This window comes from Rhea pennata, chromosome 2 (assembly GCF_028389875.1).
Source record: "Rhea pennata isolate bPtePen1 chromosome 2, bPtePen1.pri, whole genome shotgun sequence".
NCBI classification, from domain to species: domain Eukaryota; kingdom Metazoa; phylum Chordata; class Aves; order Rheiformes; family Rheidae; genus Rhea; species Rhea pennata.
Genome location: NC_084664.1, coordinates 15,287,671 through 15,307,946, shown reverse-complemented (window position 1 = coordinate 15,307,946; position 20,276 = coordinate 15,287,671). Strand labels below are relative to the sequence as shown.

Here is a 20,276-nt window from a genome sequence, read left to right as displayed (position 1 = left end):
CTACAGAATATTAGATGACAGCAAAAGCGCATTATTAAGCTCTTATTTAATATTTTTAAATATTATTACACAAAAGAACCATGAAATTGTTATATGAAAGGTTTCTTTCCCAGTATCTACACTTTCCCAAGCTCAGTCATACAAGTAGTTATTTTAAGCTGTTAAAAGGAAAGAACACCTTATGCTCAAAAAGTGCTTTGCCAAGTCACTTATGAGTAACAACAAATTGCTTCAAGGTCATCCTGTTTTCCTGGGACATAGGGAAGATAATACAGAACAAAATTAGAGAAAGTGCATGCCATATCAGACATGATCATGGTAAAAGTTGAAAATTAATTCTACAGAAAAATGTTGAAGGAAAAAGAAGGAGAAGGGCATAACAAACATGATATTATAAATACTAAATATCACATTTTTGAGTAACATTTTGACATTTTCAAGTTCTGTTATTAGATTTACTGCATTAGCTCTAGATGCTCCTTTATTCTCTCCATAGTTTTGATCTGTTAATGGCAGAAACAAATTTTAGAAATACAGTCAAAATTGTTGCCTTCTCTGCTTGTGGTTTTAGAGATTAATTCTTAAGTCTCCAAGTCAAAGAAAATACAAATGTAAACTCAACAGTAAGGTCACTTAAATGATGCAGAAAGAGACCCAAATTTAGAACATTACTTTGAGTATTCTGATTACGTGCTGATGAAAACCTAAAGATAATGCAAATTTATCTGTAAAACTTTCACAATGTTCTAAACCTCTTTAACATTTTATAGAATAAACAGACACAGGGTAACAGAATTTCATTCTTTCAATATGCACCATGTTGTCAGTGGTCTGCTGAGACTTATTACAAGATTGGGGTGTTGCATAACTCTCCCTAAAAATAAGAGTGGCAGCACAAAATCAGTAACAGCTAGAAACTGTAATCACAGCTCTCCAGTCCTAAACTAGCCTTTAACTGTAAGATTACAACGCATTTGCTCAAACCAGTTATTTTTGTGTTGGTTTCAAGCTAACTTTTGTTACAAACAAACACAGTCATCCTTTCCAAACCCACATTTTGTATATCACATGCCTCTCTAACTCAACTGTCCTTTCCAAGAGGAAGTAAACAAAACAACAGTATTATTTAGAATTGACCATATGTTTAACGCAAAAATCAAAAGTTCGTTTCCACTATGCTGGGAAAAGTTCCTAGTACACCTTCCTACTGTATGAAGAAAATTGCTAAAAGATTTTCTTCTGTCATGCTGGAAATGAGCAGAGGTTAAATTTATAATAATAATAATAGGGTCTTTGTAGGTCTCTAAAGGGGGATACAAACAACATGCAATTGATCTCATGGAATTTCAGGAGCAATTCGATTACTTAACATAACTCTAGATTATGCATGTTTATGAACTCCATTTCAAAACAGGTCTACTAAATTAATGTCTGTCTCATTTTCACCAGCAACATTTCAGACAGAACAGCAACCTTTTGAGCATCCTGCAGTAAGTTTTATGCTGCAGTAATCACCACCATCACCTTGACACGCCAATAACCTAGCCTCGGATACTACCAACGGGCACAAACACACCCATACGTATGAAACTTTACTTCTGCACAATATCAAACGATATTGCTCCATTTCCCATCTCTGAACTTAGTGAGCAGAGATACAAGTTATGCAGATTGAAGAACAGACAGAATATTTTAAAATGGTAGGCCAAGCAAGGAAAGTCCAATCCTTAGTTTAGAGAACCGTACTCAGACTGTAACTCTGACTTATAAGTATACACTAAAATGCAGTAAATTAACTAGTGGTTATTTTTGAGAAATAGTGCATTGCATTTACAAGGACAGTGATGAATGAAATCATAAGATGCCTACGTTTTTATAATTATAGGTTATTAATTCCAAGCTACCAAAAATCTAATGCATTTGGGCAAATTAACTTTTAAATAATTGCCATTGATTTCCTGCCATAGCATGTTTCAAACTAGCACTATTTGCCATACTGCTTACTAAAACCAGTGCTCCTAATGGTAGACTCTCGTTATTTTTTTGGAAAGAAAAACTTCTAATTTTTAGGAAATGGTGTTGCTACACCTAGCAGAGACATTTTAGTCTCTAAAGCTTTTCACTGAGCAACAGCCTGAGAGATACTGTGCAGGAAAATATATACATACTGTCCACACGAAATATTTTTCTAAAATTGTTCTCAGTACAAGTGACAATTTCAGTGAGAATTCAATTAAGAGTAAATGTATATTCATATTGCACATTTTAAAAATGGGAGATTACACACTGATTTCCTGAGGTTTTTTTTCCCATGGGATAAATAAAGGCCTACAAGATTCCTGAATAAGTACCTTCATATTGCACCCAAAGTATGAAGGTTATTGAAGCATCTGTGTGCTCTAGTCTCACAGGAAAAATACAGTGAAGGATGGATTTGGGAATTATTATTTTGGTTTTATTTTGGTTTTATTTTTGCTGTTGAGAATGTCTGCCTATTAAGAACTGAACCGAGGTCATCAAGTATGTTGCCATCCAGTTGGAAACTTGTCAAGTTGACATATGTTTTTTAGAGAACCTTCAAATTAAAAGCTACTTTTACAAACAACAGAAGTCAAAACAAAATTGTTTGTAATCATATTTTTTTTTATAAATAGGGTGACAAAATGGACACACAAGAACCACATATTTATAAAATAATGGAAATATATTACTCAGTTGACTGAAAGCAAGTTGCAGGGAGGTATTTCCCTTTTTGTTCTGGTATGTAGATACTGGATATTCATCTGCCCAAGAATTTCAGGGAACTTCTTCCTACAGTACCAAACATGCTTATCTTTAAGGCTTAGTGGTAATGGATGCTACTAGTTGCAGAATAGATTCTTGTTTCTTGAAGCCAAATATTTTTCAAAACCAAAACCCTCCACCAAAGGCTACTCATTTGTATTCAGGTATACAGAGAGAAAGAGATAAATATAAAATATATGGCTGTATCTCCATTGAAAACTGTCTTTCTGTAATGAAACCTGGAAAAATTTGCACTTCAATCAAACATAAAGATTTTGATTAAAAAAAAAAGTTATCCAAAGTAGTATTTATTAATGCATCTATGTGTATTAGAAGAAAAATAAGCTTTCATCATCAACTTCATGTGTAGAGATATTGTGTAATGTGAATGTTGAAGTTGCAACCCAGCAAAGCAGAAATGCATTAAGCACTGTCTGAATGTACTATGAACTACTTTAAAGACCTATGAGAAGCTATTTCAGAAAGAAACAAACAGAATCACAGAATCAGTAAGGTTGGAAGGGACCTCTGGAGATCAGCTAGTCCAACCTCCCTGCTCAAGCAGGGTCACCTAGAGCATGGTAGACAGGGTTGCATCCAGGCAGGCCTTGAAGATCTCCAGAGAAGGAGACTCCACGACCTCTCTGGGCAACCTGTGCCAGTGCTCCGTCACTCTCACAGTGAAGAAATTCCCCCTCACGGTCAGGCGAAACTTCCTGTGCTTCAATTTCTGCCCATTGCCTCTTGTCCTGTCACACAGAACAACTGAAAAGAGTTTGTCCCCGTCCCCTTGACACCCTCCCTCCAGGTATTTTATACACATTGACAAGATCCCCCCTCAGGCTTCTCTTCCCCAGGCTGAAGAGGCCCAGCTCTCGCAGCCGTTCCTCGTAGGGCAGGTGCTCCAGCCCTCTGATCATCTTTGTAGCCCTACGCTGGTGTTTCACAAAATCAATTTTCTTGTATAGACTGTCTTGTGGTTTTCTCCTTTTTAAGATGAACTACATAGAACACAGCAAGTTATTCCTTAGAAGAACTAGTTAGCCATTCTGGTCACGTATTCTGTTTTATTGAGGGACAAAAGAAAACCAAAATATAGTGACAGAAGAAGCTAAATTAAGTCATCCTATTATGTTGCATCTTAATGGGAAGGAGACCATCACAGCAATGCCTCTCCTGTTCCACTCAGGACAGCTGCTGTCTCTAAGGATCTTTATATTTGTTGCAGGACAAAATATATTCTCCATGGAGACAGTGGAAAAGGAATAAATATATTCTTCACACTATGTATTTTATTAATACAGATCACTATACAAAAATGCAAATTTACTGTGAGGGAGGCATGATCCTTAGCTGCTTCATATTCTGCACTGTGCTTTTATGACATTGCATAAACAATTATGGTGCAGAAGCAACATAAAAAAGAGACAAAATTATGTTAATCACTTTGGGGATGATTCTTACATCTAAAGATTCATAAAGTTATTTTCAAAAGTGCAGACAATAGGTAGTAAGTACCACAACTATCTTGTCTTCAAGCATTTAAAGATCTTGTGAAAATGAACACAAAGATATTGACTTTAGTCTTGCAAGATGTTAAGTAATTTTATCTCAACTCAGAAAAAGATACAAACATGTTTAATATTGAGTATAACTAATTCTACAATGATATATTAATTAAATGTTGAGACACTGACTGTTCAAATGCTTCTTAACAAGATGTTCTTAAGTGTGTCTCTGAAATGTTACTAACTGGAGTTATATTCAGCACCTTGCAGAAATGAGATCTACACCAGCTTTTGCTAACACAGAACTCTACTTGCAATGGAGGAAGTATAAAATTCAAAGCCAACAGTCAGGCAACCAGGAAGGTCAGCTATAAAATATAAGACAGACAACTGAAAAACAGTGACTAATGACTGAAATACTCAAAGAGAATCAAATGTGAAGGTCAAGTGAGAATGACTAATTCAAGGATATAAACCACTATAGCACAGTGCATGTTTATGTTGCACCTTCCTAATCAACACTACAAGGTCCTTTAAAGGAATGAAATTAGATTGATAAATGCTATCAGTAGAGGCATGCCAAATTCACAAAATCAGAGGAAACGAGGTTGGCAAACACTGAAATAAATACCACTAGTAGTTGTTAATATGTATCTTGTCCATCTACACAGAAAAACAATATTGCAATAATGACTTTGCTTATTTCAGTTGCACTCGAGAGTTTTTCATCTATTAGTCATGCACATTAAAAACACCCACAGAGTTTCACTCTGGGGAATTACTGCACTTGAAGCCAGCTAAGCTAAGGTAACAGCTAAAGAATAAGGTCTTAAAGTCACCAGAACTTAAACTTCTCCCTCTGAAGGGAGAAACACACAAGGAAGTAAGTGGTGCACGAGTCAAAAGAGTTTAAAAGAAACTATGTACAGCGACGGCTTCCACCAGCCTCCTCGAGGCCTGCCCACATAAGCTTAACTGATCATACAACTGAGCACTTGAAAATGAGATAACTAACTAGAGGTTTTAATTAACTTTTAAAAGACAAAGTGCTTCAGAGTCTCCATCTTTCATGAAACCTTAGCTGGGTACTATTTTTACGGAAGAAATTCCTGAAAATTCAATGCTGTTACTCTATACAGCTCCAGTAATCCCAGCATTTCAGACAGTGAGGAGTCTCCATGTCTCTAGATTCCTTACGTAATTTTTCTTTTTAAAGCCGTGGTTGAAATAACCTTGCCAATTCAATTCTGTCACAAGAAATAACTGCAAGCAAAGAATTTATGTATGAAAAATTAACCGAAGAGTCATCGTTTGGCCCATTTTCAAGCTGTCTTCAGACTGCCTGTTGCTTCCAGCAGAGGCAGTTACAGATGTTGTTGGTGAAGGGAGCAGGGTCCTACACACACAGCTCCAGACCGAAGGCAGAGTCAGGTGCAGGCACGTCAAGAGCCTCAGCTAACGCATGCAGCTTCACAGAGAAGGTCATCATTCGGCACATTTATATACTGCTTCTACAGTCTGCTAGCAGTGTTTCTAACTGTACCTCATTTGAACATGTAATTCAAAGACACAAATATCTAAGGTCTCAAACAAGCAGCCATTAACTAAAAACATCTTAGCTGGCCATGATCTATATCTCCGCTTAAAAAAAAACAAACAGATGAGGTCAACAAAGAGAGGTGGACAACTATTTTTTATGTTCTGTGTATCCAGCAATTCCTCCCCAAAAGATTTTTGAAAAAAATGAATCAACATTCCACTTTGTTAAAATAGCACATATTTTCCACACAATCAGCTGATAATACCAAGCTACAATCTTAACTTACAGATTCAATTTTTTAAATTTTTGTTCTCCCATGTGAGATTTTTATTCTTTCAGTCTTGTTTTCTTGCTTTAACTTATACAGAGCTGAAAAGGAGGGGGAAACCATGATTTTATTAAAAGATATCCTATTAAAAAGACACACTTTTTAGAAAAAGGTATCAATTTCTTGACTTTCCACTTTTGTCAAGCAAACTGTAGAAAAAAAATTAAAACCTTTGTACTGCTTGACTCACTTTTGGACACGTGCTGAAAACCTCACATGTTAATATGACCGTACGCAGCGCGCGCTGAGCTTCCTTCACAGCTCTCTGTACTTACGCGGTCTTTGTCATCAGCTACATCACAGAGAATGTCATCAAGGTCTAAGATCCCACCATCCCCATGCTCCAGGCGATGAACTTGTATCCAGTAGTTTGGGTCCTGTATAAAAGGAGGAAAAAATACATTGGATATCTCATACAAATGGAAGAAGATTAATCCCCCCATAGTTAACATCTCAGTCCTACAAATACTCAATATTAAAATATCCACTTAAGTCATACTCCTGTAAGTGAATGTGACACTGATGATGTAAAGCCACACTTCTTTTGTTGTTGTTTGTTTGTTTGTTTTTTAAGTCTGCTTACTTTAGGTATTTATATTTCTGACTTTTATCAAACCTAGATGATTCACAATCCCAACTCTGACAGGTAAAGAAATTCCCAGTTTTACTGAATTTACACAGTATACACATATCTATGCACAGAGGCAAGTGCATCCTTCTCAAAACGATATAGCCCAGACACAATGGTCAACAGCTAAAGACTTTACAGATGAGCCAAACAGTTTATGTTACTGTTATAAATGAATATTTAAATGATATCAAAGGAATTTCTACCAGTGCTTCGATAGAGTTGATAGGCTGGTAGATGTGATATTTGACTCTTACATGAAGAACACTTTCCATACGTTGAATTTAAAAAGATACATACATACACAAATATACATATATACACACATATATATACATACATGTATACACACACACATATATATCAGTTTATACATAACCGGGGAGCTAGCTTTACAGCCTTCACTATTACCTCTGACACAGAAGGAAAACATTAACTAACAGAACAACATTGCATCCATAAAGTGTCTGCCATATATTACTACAGGACCCAAGGGCTGTTTAGCACTCAGTGTGCTGTGCTTGCAAGGGCTGTGTGCTAACACACGTTCCCCCATAACTATGCCAACACTCTGGGCTGCTGCTAAGAGTGTTTGATAGTAATATAGCTTCGTTTCTTTGCACAGAACAGACATGACCACAGAAAGTGACTAATTTGAAGACCTTCAAATTTACAACATCTTGCAAATTGCCTGGATTCCTAAAATTAATAATTAATTAGTGGTGCTCTAAACATCAAAGTTCTTTCAGAAGTCAAATAAAAAACAGAAAAAAGGAGACACCTTGGTAGTCATTCTATCTTTCTATATTCTATCATTCTTGGTCTACCTGCCCTGGATTAGAAAAGGATACAAAACCTTTATGAACATATTTTTAAGTTCCTGAGATTACCCATTACTAGAGATGGAACGTATGTTCATCCATACAACTTTATTCAATAACTTTTATGTATGAGTTATGTGCACTCTACCACATTTTTCAAGTGTTGTTGACAGTTGTGAAAGTGTAAGCCTGAGGGTTAAAAAAAATAAAAAAAGTGGAACAGGATAGAAAATGGGACAGCCAGAATTCTTCTAAATTCGCATGTATCTTTAATTATTAAGAGGACATGTTGCATGAAAGAATATCACATGATATTCTTTTGGTTTTTTAATATCCTGTATGTATTTATTTCCCAAGATGGAAAACAAACTTTGCAGATAATATATATGCACATATATACATATATGTCAATGATTTTGGAGAACTTGACAACCATGAAACTTGCTTGACTTTTTATGTAAGTATATCCAATTTAAATATTGCTGCAAATTATCATCATCAAGTGATCAGATTTCAGAATTGTATTTTACAGTCATTAAGCTATTCATTTCAGAAATCAAATGACTTTTTTTAATTTCTGTAACTTTTACATATCAATACCTTCCATCTAAGCAAAGATTTGTTATATAATTAATTGGCTTTCCTGATACATATCTTCCCTCAAATTGCAGTTACCATTGTAGTATATTATAGGAAATACCTTCTGTCATATCTCAGCATCTATTTTTGTAAAGTAAAAATTCAGAAAGAACTAAAAATAATTTTATTCTATTCACTTTGTCACTTACACATTGTAAAAGTATGCATACAGTTATATATTACAGAAATACTACTATAAAAAGGTATTTAACACATACACTAGGATAAACTTTTTGTTAAATGTTAACACTTTGCTAACATTTTTAGATAGAGTTGGAAAAAAGCAACAGGTTTACATAGAAATCCCTTAAAGTTCCTTAACAAAAAAGTTCTAAAGCAAAGTCCATTGCAGATACACCTTTGGAAAAATCTACTTTCAGCCTCATAGGAAAGATATTCTTCCTCATCCTCCAGCCTACTGCGAGAAATCCTTTGCCTCTGGTATCTTGAAGAGACACTGAAACCCAATCACACAGACCTGGGCTCTTAAGGCATGACAGAATCGATAAGGTAGGAAGCACTTTACACTTGGACTTGACTCATGTTTCCACCGCTAATTACCCAACCTCAAAACCAAGCCAGAATCAAACTATAAGCCAGGCTTCCCCGCCCTAACAGAAATGAAAAAAAAACTCAATTGGGCTTTAAAAGAGAGTCTGAGTTCAAGTTCAAGCTCTTAACCATTTCTGGTTGCATCCCTTAAACTTATTACTCAAAACTGGAGATTAGACAGATCAGTGGCAACAGTGGCTCAGTGACCTGATTACATCCATAAAAAGAAACAGCATCCAGACTGAAATTAGAGTATTCCAGTATTCCTGTATCCTCACACTCCTCCTCCTACCCCACCTCTTCCCCATCTCCAAGGCAAATGTAAGAAAACATGCATGATTACAAAATCAATACGAAATGTCACCTTCCAAACTACTATTACAGTATTCAGTATGTTCAATCTGAATTAAAAATAGCTTAGATACAAGCTGCATACTTTTGCTAATTAGTGCCTTTAAAAGTTTCTCGATGTTGCACAAGATGTTTTAGACAGCCTTCTCTTTTCCCTACGTTACCCACGTGTTGTGCCGTGCCGCGGGCCGCAGCAGTTGCTTTTCCTGTCTGACGAGGCCCTGACACAAAACAACCCGTTCGCAAGACCAGACAAGAAACGTAGCGAACGAGCCTGGCAAGAACCTACACAGGCACGATTTGGTAAGTAAATACGAAAGGACAAAGCAACTTTTCATTACAGCCTTCTCCAAACTGCACAGGGCAGTGCTTTTCTTGAGGCCCTTTTGCTCTATTAAATTTTCCCATAAATCAAGGATTTGGCAGGGCAGAGTGGGGGAAGGCTAGCTGGGGGTGACCTAGAAATTTTGTAGCGATTAGTTATACCGGGCTCCCCCAAAAATTGAAACTAGTAATTTGACTGAGTTAACAGAATCCACAAGAATGGACAAGTCCAAATTTTAACAATTAATTCCATGTAATAACCAATCAAATAGAAGGGAAACATGTAAACTGCAAAAATGTTCAAATTTAAATTCCTATTCCATTTCCTGCCACAATGAACATACGCTCTGTGTGCTACAAAAGTGTGTTTACATGCACTATCTGCTAAATGCAAAAAACACTGGACCAGACTTGACACTGATTTGAATTCAGGTACTACTACATTGACTTTACAAGCAGATCTGTATTCACAATTCAGTCAATTCATATTTCTCCATCACAATCAGTAAATATAAATTCAAAATTATATATTATATTTATATAAATATAAATTCATAATTTCCTAAATAACAGTAATAAGACACTCTGAAGCAGTCAGAAACATTACTTCAAGCAGTTACTGATTCCAGTGTTTTGCTATTGTTTTAAAGTTTGAATTTGTATATTGCAATTAGACTGTCACGTTCTGTCATCAAAACAAAGCCAGAAAACAAAGCCATATTTATATTCTCTCACTTGTTTATGACTGTTTAAAAGGGTACCACACTGCAAACCTGCAGTGCATTTAGAGTTATCAAGACACTGTGTTAGAAAACTCATTAGCAACACTGCTTTACCAACACGTAAATTAGCAGTGCACAGTTCTTTTGGAAAAGCAATATAAATGTCGTCGTCACCAGTTCATGCAGAAGAACTAGCAAGTTCACTTAATTGAATACAAGGACAGAAGTAATGCTAAACCTGACTTACACTATGTTCATTTAAACATTGCACCACTCAGCTCAAGTCTAAACAAGTCAGATCTCCTACTTCCTGTGTACACCCATTTAACTATTCTACTTTACTATGATTATAAAAGTACTTATAATTTAAACTCTTGAGCACTACCCTTTCAGTTCCAAAGTATTCTACACTGGAAGATAAATATTTGCTAACTGAACACTAACATGAAGAGTGGAAGCACAAACACATTAACAAAGCCAATAAAAATGCAGTCGTTCTTATTCTGTTTACTCCACATGATATGAATTTTAAAAAGCACACAGGAGAAACTGAGAAAATCTTCAGTTTAAATAATATTATTCAATATCCTGTAGCTAACAATTTCATGTTCCCACATAATGGATACGAAGACCACACATGGAAAACAAAGTATCTAGCAACAGAAATGGAAGTTACAGTGTGTTCTTATTAATGGCACACAAAGATTTCCAAAGCCTTTACTTCTAAATAGGCATCTCAATTTTTGTAAATCCACTCTTTCCAACTGTATAAAACTCTTTGTTTACAACAAATGCAATCATTCTTTGGAATATTTTGTACACATTGATGAAGAAGTTTATGGTACTTTCTTCTTGTACAAAAACAACTAACTGTATCTAACAGAAGACAAAAAATAAGCACCCTAAAACGTCCACTTGGGAATGGGGGGAGTATTTGCACATGCCACCAAACTGTGCCGGCTGCCGAGACACAGTCTCACCTGCCACACCAGGACAGGGTCCTGAAGCACCCAGAAGGACGTTTTCTCTGCATGGCTACAGTTGCATCACCGGGGGTGGAGGATAATTTCCTGTTTGCTTTTTTTTTTTTTTTTTTTTTTTTTTTAACCTACCTACCGAGGTGAACAGCAGAGAGCACTGCTCCAGTAGGCAGCAGTCACTCCCAGAAAAGTTCCTTTTACTTCTTACCTTTGACCACAATAACCCAGGTTTCCTGACTTCAGCTGACAGCTGGGAGCAGACCTACCACAGTCACCGCTACAATTGGGTACGTACCTTGAAACCAAATAAACAAGAGCTTTTCCAAATGCACCTATGTTTTTCTAACCTGTTCAGGCCAAACATCATGAGCATTTCTTACTGCAGAGAAGTATCTTTGAAACTGATCGTCTTTTTCAAGCTGAAAAAAGATCAGAGCAGCTCTTTCTAACACTAAATGATTTAAATTTTAGATATTGCTTATAGCTTTCTGCTTTAAGATCTTTGCCATTAAATAAACTCTTAAATAATTTTTAAATCATTGTCAATTAAACAATTCTGCACAAATGTTTAAGTGCAAACGTCAAAAGAAAATGGGTTCCCTTCAGAGAACAGTCAAATTGCAAAAGCAAATTCCTCCTTCCCAAAGTTTCAGATTTCCAGTTCCATTTATAAAGATATGAGGAGAAAGCAAGCACATATTTCTAGTTTCTTTTAAAATCATCTCAAACTCCCATTTTATGTGTACATCACCTAAAGTGAGTGGGTATCTTCACTGAGTATTTTGAGACCAGATAAAGTTTCTGTGGCAAAAAAGTACACAGATCAAAACTAACACAAAATAATCAGACTCGGGTGTGTACTGGACTTGTCTGTTCAGCAGCATACTGCACTTGGGCATGTTAACACAGGCTGAAAGGAAAATAATGGTTAATAAAAAACTAATATATCTGAAAATTTGCCAAAGAACTCATTCATTTCCCTGTCTAGCTCTGTGCTGCAGGAGGGAACCGTCAAAACAAGCATTTGGGTGCCAAAAAAATAGCTGTGAACAGTTCTTAATATAAGCTGAATTCCAGTTACATTCACCAATCCAGTAATCTATTAAAAATAAATACCAGAGCATGAAACGCATCTCATTCACATCACACAGCTACTGGAATTCCAGGCACAGAGACCTACTGTGCACCACACATTACAGCAGCAAAAGGGGAAAAAAAGAAGTTTTAAAGACAGTAGCTATTAAGTATGCCAACACTGGATCACAGACAGTCAGCAATAGCTATTCAATGAGTACATTCACCATCTCCGTGCGGGTCCAAATCTGCAAAACATTTAACATTAACGAAGGTACTCCAACAGGCCTTGGAAAGCAGCTGATACCTACAGCTCTTAAGTTACCAGGCTATCAGTTAAAGGAACAGCTTCCCATTTCTGATTGCACTCCATCTGCGATCACTCCTCTCCTACAATCCAGTTCTAGAGCATTTTTATCTTGCCCTGTGCTTCATGAAGTAAAGGAAAGCATGACTACAAAGGACTGTTGGAAAAGCCAAACAATATACAGTAGAAGACAAGCCTCAACCCTTTCATCTTCTTGTTCCTTAGCTCATAAAACTGCACTTTGGATTGGGCATATTTCAGGCTATGGTAAATTTCTTGGCATCGCATATTACCAGGAGATTGAGCTGTATATCCAGAAAGGTTACACATCATGCCTTTAGAAGAGGCTTTCATCAGGGATTTACATTTTTCAAACACACAAGCGCATATACGTCTTCAACCAGGAGGTATATAACTGATCCAGGATGAACCAGTTATGGAAATGAAAACAATATGAATCAGATCACTGCAGCATCTTCCTTTATTTTACATTCATCAACGCTTTTCTAGCCTTCCTAGAAGGATTTTAACTTAGCAAAAATCCATTCAAAACAGAATCTGAACATCTGACCAATAACGCTTTTCTTACAACACTGAAAAGTTGAGAAGCGTGTATATGAAATCAAAACCAATATTAGCTTTTGCATGTATCCTAAATGTTGACTTTCAGCAATAACAGTGATTTATTTAAAAAGTTATCCCATTACACTAAAAGGACTAATATTAGTCCATTTAGCAATTACATGTCTTCTCAGATGCATTGTAAATTGAAATAATATGGTCAGTAAACTATTCTACATATTGAGTTATGTTGCATTTCTACTGGAATACAAAAAGTATCATAGTACTATTGGATCACAAAAAGCTGCTATTAAAACTGGTAGATTTATTTTGACTGTTACCTAATATGCAGTTTGCGTAAACTTTCAAATACATATGAATTTCTTGCTCTTCTGAAAAGAAAATTCATGTAGTGATTTCCAACATGTATTAGCAAAATACTCTGAGATATACTCTAGACGTACTCTTCCTATTTTTCTAGCCTACAGTTCTCCAGAGAAAATACTAAGAATAAGGATACATAAATTCTTATTAAAGCGTTACCTCCACCATGGAAGTCTGGACTTTTTTTTAACTCATCCTATTTACACAAAATTAATATAAACCTGTTCATGTGTAATCACATCATTGATTAATTTGAATCAACTTTCCTAAGTGCTGGAAATTTCCAGCACTTATTAACAGCACAGCATCACTCCAATATACTCCAATAATCTAACACCGTGGAATAACTTAGGTTGGAAAGGACCTCAAGAGATCTCTAGTCCAAGCTCCTGCTCCAAGCAGGTTCAGCTATGATATCAGACCAGGTTGCTCATAGTTTTATGCAATCTGGTCTTGAAAACTCCAAGGACAGAAATTCAGACACCTCTGTGAGCAACCTGTCCCACTACCTGACTGTCATCACAGGGGAAACTTTCTCAAATTATAACCGTACTGAACCTCTCTCATTTCAGTTTACACCAGTTGTCTTTTGTTCTCCTGCCACGCACCTCTGTGCAGAGCTTGGCTCCATCTTCTCCACAACTTCACCATAGGTACTGGGGGTTGCTCTCACATCATAGAATGGTAAGGTTGGAAGGGACCTCTGGAGATCATCTAGTCCCACCCTCAGCGTAGCCCATACCTGCAACCTTGCAGGTTGAACCTGCAATCTTGGCATTAGCAGCACCATGCTCTAACACCCTCTGAAGCTGCCCCATCTCCAGACTGCACAAGCTCCCACAGCTTCTCCACACAGGGTGAGTGCTCCCGTCCCAACTGTCTCTGTAGCTTTCCCTGATCTCATTGCAGTTTCTCAACATCTTCCTGTACTGGCGATCCCAAAACTGGACGCATCATCTACGATGTGGTCTAACAAGTGCTGAACAGAGGGGGATAATCCCTCCCCTGGGCTTCCTGGCCGTTCATACAGACCAGGGTGCCACTGGCCACTGCTGCTGCCCTGGTGCACAGCCAGCTTCTGTCCTGCTCATGGCCCACGTGAGCCCCCTGGGCCTTTTCTGCAGAGTGTTCCCCATCTGGTCCATCTCCAGCCTGTATCACTGCTTGGGAGTCTCCTGCCTTGGTATACAACTGGCACTTATCCTGGACAAAATTCATGAGGTTTCTCTGGGTCGCTCTGACCAGTCACCCTGCCTTAAGTGTACTGCCACACCCCCCAATTAGGGGTCACTTGCAAATTTGGATAGAGTACACTCCCTCGCCTCCCCCAGGAAACCGATGGAGACATTAAACAGGACCTGTCCCAGCACAGACTCCTGTGCTGCTCCACTGACTATTAACTTCCAGGACACATACGTGGACTATGGCTCTCTGAGCCTGGCCATGCAGCCAACTTTTTACCCGTCCAGCTTCCTAGCCTGTAAAATCCCAGCTTCACTGCAGCAATATTGTGGGACACAGTATTGAAAGCCTTGCTAAAGTCAAAATAAATGACTTAACTCTCATGTTTTTACAGTACATAGCCCTCTGACCACCAGGAGGTGCCACTACCAAAAGGCAAGTTCAGACTCAAGCAGTACAATGTCATGGCATCTCTAGCCTCTTAACACCACACTCCCAGGCTGCGCACTAGCATAAAATCAGACAATAAAAGTTATTTTGCTCTTATATTATAATACAAGCAACAACTAACTTTGTGAACTAATAAATGAAGGGTAAAGCTTTACATTCAGCTGGGAAATGTCAACCTGTTATGCATATATATGTTCTTTATATATATATGGATGTGTGTGTGTATATATATATATATATATATATGTATGTGTGTATATATTTATATGTTTATTTATACTGTGCAAGGTTATGTTATGTTTGTTTGGGGAAAAAATACTTGAGAAAAAATACAGCGAACTGAGTGACATCAGTTCTGAAAACTTCTTCACATCCAAGTCATGAACACTGCATAACCTCATCCTGATGAAAATGTACATCACATTTTTTAAGCGGGATTTATTCCTCTGTAAGAAAACCGTAGATCCCTCTTCAAGCACTGGCATAAACTCCAAGTGGGCTAAATTCACAAGTAAGGTAAGAAAAAAAATCTATCCTTTCCAAAGGTATTCTTTTATAAGTAGAAAAAGAGATTACTCCATAATTCTGCATAATAAATGAACAATGAATGCAGCAAAAGAGAGTTCATCCAATTGCAATTTAAAATTAATACTAATAATTTCAGGTAACTGACAAATTTGAGTAATCAAGTCTACAGCTCGTAAATATGTAATGAAATGTATTCATTACGATGATGCACAATCATCTATGTACGGACTTCAGAATTTGGGCAATGATCCTTAAAAACACAAAACATCTTTGGATTGCAGCTTGACAGTGGAACAATAAGTGAACTGCATAAAAGAGAAAAGCATTTTCTGTTTCTTCAAAGAGCTTCTTCCTTATGTCCATCCATTATTATAGCATTGCTTGGATTTAAGCTGACATCGTTCTTTCGTTCATCATGATAGTTCTTCACACTCAATACTAGATTTAGACTGGAATAATGTATTTTACTGGAACGTCTATCTATGAATATGTGTATCTTTTTAAAAAAGACATAGTGTGTGCGTGTGTAAATATAGATACACATGTATGAGTATCAAACAAAAAACTGCAAGTCTGACAAGATGCTTTAAGACGCTTTTTGCTCACAGAGACAATTCAGCATAAGATGAAGAGCCTGAATTATTTTAGACACGTGCTGGAAATAAGTTTTCTACTTAGTGGCCAATAATATCAAACACCATGAAAAAATGAAACAATTAATTTTGGTATATGTTCCTGGCTGAAAAAGGCCAATAATCTTCTCATATGTGGGGTCCAAATAGTGATTAACATAGAGATGCAAAAGCATTACTACATGAAGCACCTCACAGTTCTTACACCCTGTAAACTATGAAGTTAGGGAAAAAAAAAAAAAAAAAAAAAAAAAAGAGCCAGTCTGTTCCAATTCCCATTTATTCTTCTGGAAGCTTCAAAGTCAAATCCTAGTGGGTAGGACTGTGCAATATAAACAATTTTGCTGAACCATGTGAAAGGAATGTGCATGCTAGGAGAATCGCAGAAAAGTTTATTTAGGTTGGTTAAGATATCTTATGTTTCTGATTAAATTTAGAGTTTTTCTAATTGCTTAGGCAAAAAGATTTCGTACTAATAGTAGAACCATCTAGTCATATAGACTATGAAAATGCATCAGATAAGACATGCATGCAGCGATGAATATTCAAGAACCAGAATAAATCCATTCTAGGAAAACAAGAACAAATGTGTTATCTTTGAAGAGAAATATGAGAAAGTACTTGCCCTTGTTCCACCTTAACACTCAAAGTGGCTGAAACTCAGCAATTCTTACTGAAAGCAGCAGATCTCTGCTGAGCACCCCATACCTGTCCCACCCCACTCACGGTGGCCAGGAGGCTGGGATGTCTTGTCCTTCCTGCCCCAACAGCCCCGCCAGCCCAACGCAGAGGCACCCATGAGTCCTTCCCACCCTGGTCACTGGCTGCAGAAGGGACAACAGCCGTTCCTGCCCCTTCCACCTCCTGCAGCAAGGCGGCACAAGAGCACACGAACAGCTCCAACACAGGCTGGTGTCTGAATATTCATCCTCTGTCCATCTGAGATCTGTTGGGCATCAGATGCAAATAAAGAGTGACAAAACTAACAGACACTGAAAGGCATCTACAGATCAACACCAGGTTCCAGGACCCGGTAGAGATGTGCAGAGCATATTTACTGACTTGTGCAGCAGGAAGAGCAAGGGAATCCTATCAACATTAGGTAAGAATTGAAAGCTTCAGAAGCTTCCATCTTGCTCTATAAAACTGATCCTAAGACTTTGCCACCATTTATGGGGAATAAGGAAATTTCAGTACTTTCTTTATCCTCCACAACTAAGTGCAAACTGGAGCTCATACGAAAGGTTACTTTCTATGTTGCCTAAGCAGGACGAAACAAAAACAGTGGACCCTCCCTTCCCCCATCGTTTTATCCATAAGTACTAGGTACCAGTAGAACTGTACGTGTGTGTGTGTACATATACACACATACGTGTATGTATGTATATATTTACACGTATACATATATACACGTGTGTGTATATATGTTTAATACACATCTGTGCACATGCACACATGTTTCTGTGTCAAACCACTAAAAAAAATATTTGTTTCCAGTCAGCAGGCTGCAAAAGCAACGTGGAAATAATGACAGTAGTGTGTTAATTTATCTGTTAAACAACTTTCAAGATACTTTAACAAAAACAGGGCTTATTTTCATCTCTGAGAAAAAAAATAGCAACAATATTTAGCTAAAATATTTCCAAACTACTCGATACTTTTAAAGCATTACCTTCTTGTGACACCAACTTAAGTGTATATTCACTCATTACTAAACATAACCAGTTTTGTCCTAAACTTTGAGTACTATCATTACATAAATACAACTAGTATAATTATCATTAGTTTATAAGCTTGAATGAAACAGATTTGGCAATTTGTTTGACTTCAGAGTTCTGAATGCTGTTAATCCAGAGCAGAAACCGCAACATACCACTCCACATTTGGATAAATCTGAAGTCCGAACTCCTAAAAATCAAAGAATTAATCTCAAGAATTACTTATTTTGTTCTCATATGTGCTCATAACTTCTAAAGATTAAGTTGTTTTAAGATTTTTTTTAAAAAATGACTCAAAGGTAATCTTGGGTTTCCTATGACTGTATTCCTACTGTCTGACCATACTGGAGGGTATTATTGTTTTTATGATTTAACACAATTAACACCATAGCAAGCTGGAGTCTTATCAAGAAAAATAAAGACAGAACTTCTGCTGAGTGTTACAACCTCTACATTTTAGATTTCGTCCTACCTTCTTTTTATGTCTGTATTTTGCTCAAAGATCATGAAACTTCTTCCTCACAAATCAGCAATAATCACCTTTTTCGAATCAATAACCAAACTCATGTTTTGTTTAAGCTAGAGGCTGGCCCCAGTTTAACCAGAAGAAACCAAAAAGTAGGATCTCCTGCTAATGTATACCCTAAATTGACATCCTGAGTTACTGTAGAGAAAAGCTGCAACAGAAATTGAAAATTTATCAGTCACTAGGCCAATAAGAACAAAGTTAAGTACACAATAATTCTAACTTGTCTCATAAATCCTAATAGCATTAAATAGCTCAGTATAAACCCCCAAAGTAGTATACCACAGTTTGATTTTCAGACCTGCAAGACACAGACTGCTGTCTGCAAGACAGCGGTCTGCACCACGCTCAGGTTGCAGACTCCTCTGGACCGGGACTCTTAACTCCACATCCACGCAACCCCTAGTGGGAACCCCAACTCCCCACCTCTGAGTAGTCAAAAGGGTGGAAAGAGAAAACTAACCTCTCTTCCTGTCGTAAACCCTCATCTTATTACTGACTGTACCTTACTCCCTCTCCTTTCATGTATTACTCTCCTCATTTTCAAATTCCTCTCAACCTCAACCTCATTTTATGATTTCAGAACACCATTTATACCAAATGAAATTTATGAAACACCATTTATATCAGTGAAAGAAGGAAGGTTGTGGTGCTCTGAGCAGACTTGCCCTTCTGCTCCATCATCTGCATCTATTTACTGCTCATCATTACTTCAATACCTGGCCACCAGCAGAGAGAGCACTTCCAAATGTTAAAACCAATGTGGACGACAGCTATGTGAAAAATGAGTTACCACTGCACCCTCTTCCACTTACTACACCACAATCACTATGCTGGTATTTCCATCCAACTTCATGTTGTCATATCCTCACTAATTGCGTTAGTGCCAGGCAACATGAGTAAAGCTTGCAGAGTTAAGCCTTGAAAATGAATACATTAAAGACGGAAGATGAGGATTAGCATTTAGAACCTCATTTTACTTCCGCAGTTATCTTCTGCTTTGTCATCTGCAATGACAGGGAGCACTGAACAGCAGTACACTGAACTCTAACTCATTGCACAGCTTCCAAAATTGCTTAAATCTCTTAACAGCATGTCTGCACTCGTCAAAATTAAAGCAGAACACTTGATCAAGAGAGAAGTAAAACCAGCCAGTCTCCTTGCGGGGGGGGGGGGGGGGGGAGGGGCAATGCCAAGCCTTATTTTGAAGGAAAACTAAACCTTTAAGTCTTCTCAACTGAGCAGTGAGTATATCACATAGAAGATTATAAAAACCACTACTTTTGCCACATAAGGGTACTGCAATCTGCACCTCTAGAAGTTTTGATTACTATAAGAGGGATACGACACTCCGGTGTGCTCAGTTATAGCTTTTAATGTGGTCTGAGTTAGAAATCCTTATCTTTGTAACAAAGCCAACATCAACAGAAGATACAAATAAATGACTGAAATCACATTAAGAGTAAAATGAAAAATACACTAAAATGTAACATAATATTCCATCTAGAATTCTAACTTCAAGTCTTGTAAAAATAATTATCTCCCTTCTCTTCTGCTAGACAAACTTAACAGTATTCCTTACTGAGCCAAACTTAAGTTTCAGAAGACCTCTAATTTCTAGCTTTTCTTTGAAAAAAGTGTGTGTCCTTTCAGAAACTGATTATTAAAAATGCTTTCAATTTAATAGCATACATATTTCTGAGAAATCTTCATAACTACTGGAAAAACTGTGTTTCA

At 37.1% G+C, this 20,276-nt stretch overlaps 1 protein-coding gene across 16 annotated transcripts in view; it reads right to left on the bottom strand.

Annotated features, from left to right (window-relative positions):
* PARD3 (par-3 family cell polarity regulator) overlaps positions 1-20,276 on the bottom strand; it is a 470,717-nt gene that overhangs the window by 413,077 nt on the left and 37,364 nt on the right. For all 16 annotated transcript variants that reach the window (XM_062568908.1, XM_062568913.1, XM_062568911.1 and 13 more), the window contains exon 2: positions 6,436-6,537. In XM_062568908.1, the coding sequence (XP_062424892.1) occupies positions 6,436-6,537 (102 nt within the window). The remainder of the gene's footprint in view (positions 1-6,435; positions 6,538-20,276) is intronic.